General features: G+C 63.4%; 1 protein-coding gene across 1 annotated transcript in view; it reads right to left on the bottom strand.

Annotated features, from left to right (window-relative positions):
* Window positions 1-6: 6 nt before the first annotated feature.
* Window positions 7-1,043, bottom strand: part of NATD1 (N-acetyltransferase domain containing 1) — a 20,215-nt gene continuing 19,178 nt past the window's right edge. The window contains exon 8 of the mRNA XM_010843162.1: window positions 7-704. Coding sequence (XP_010841464.1) covers window positions 588-704 — 117 coding nt within the window. The 3' untranslated portion in view covers window positions 7-587. The remainder of the gene's footprint in view (window positions 705-1,043) is intronic.

Below are 1,043 nucleotides of genomic sequence, written 5' to 3'. Positions count from 1 at the left end.
GGGCGGGTTGCCAAGGAGACACCAGCCACGCGCATGTGCATGTGCGTATGTAAAGGAGACACCAGCCGTGTGTGTGTGAGCCTGAGCCTGGACTGGCACCCAGCCCATTCCTGGCCCTGTTCATCAGGGAGGGCTCCCGTGGTTGTAGCCATCTCCTGCACCAGGCACACAGTCAAGAGCAGGGGCAGCATGGGGGCCACCTCGCTTGGCCCAATGGCCCTGGAAGTTGGCACACACAGTTCCTTATTGCTCCTCATCTGGGGAGCGGACCCCCTGCTGCCCCTCACAGAGCACGGAGCAGCAGGGGGACCCGGCACGGCCAGAGGGACGCCCCCACCCACACGTTCTGATCTCGACTGCAGGCCCTCACGCCGTCTGCAGAGCAGGAACAGCCGGGCCCCGCTTCGCCATGGCAGCTGGACCATGGCCCATCCTTGGCCAGCCGCCTTCCAGAGCCACAGACGAGAGTCCTTACAAAAATAACTCTGAGTCTGTCCCCCGTGGGGACCAGGATTCCTGAGAGCACACGGAGGCCAGGGCAAAGCCTGGGGGTCCGATAGGCGGGCTCGAGCCCTGTGGAGCCAGGGCTATGGCTGCAGGCGCTCCAGGTACTGCGGTAGAGGGTTCTCCTTGACGAACTTCTGGATGTACCAGCACGTGACATGGGCTCTCAGGTCCTCCTCCACCACAAAGTCCAGAGCGGCCTGGCAGCCAGGCAGAGAGAAGAGCGGTCAGAGCCCCAGTCCCTCACACTCCAGGCTTTCCCTTGGGTCTGCGATGGAGGCAGAGGTGCTGTCACCACTCCTGTTACACCTGGCAAACCCGGACAGACTGATAAACTGCCTGAGGGACATGGCAGGGAAGCGAGGGGGCCAGGGTCAGACCGGCCCCAGGAGAACCCTCTTCTCCACTCATTCTTCACTGGATGCCTCCTCCAGGAAGCCACCCCTGTGGGCTGGATCAGGGCACCTGGGGCTCCCTCTGCTCCCAGCAGAGGTCGCCCAGTGTTCACAGGGATCCCAAGGCCAGCAGTAGGAGCGGTC

This window comes from Bison bison, unplaced genomic scaffold, assembly GCF_000754665.1.
Source record: "Bison bison bison isolate TAMUID 2011002044 unplaced genomic scaffold, Bison_UMD1.0 scf7180017864180, whole genome shotgun sequence".
NCBI classification, from domain to species: Eukaryota; Metazoa; Chordata; class Mammalia; order Artiodactyla; family Bovidae; genus Bison; species Bison bison.
Note: the sequence above shows the minus strand (reverse complement) of the source record. Positions and strands in the feature narration are given on the sequence as shown.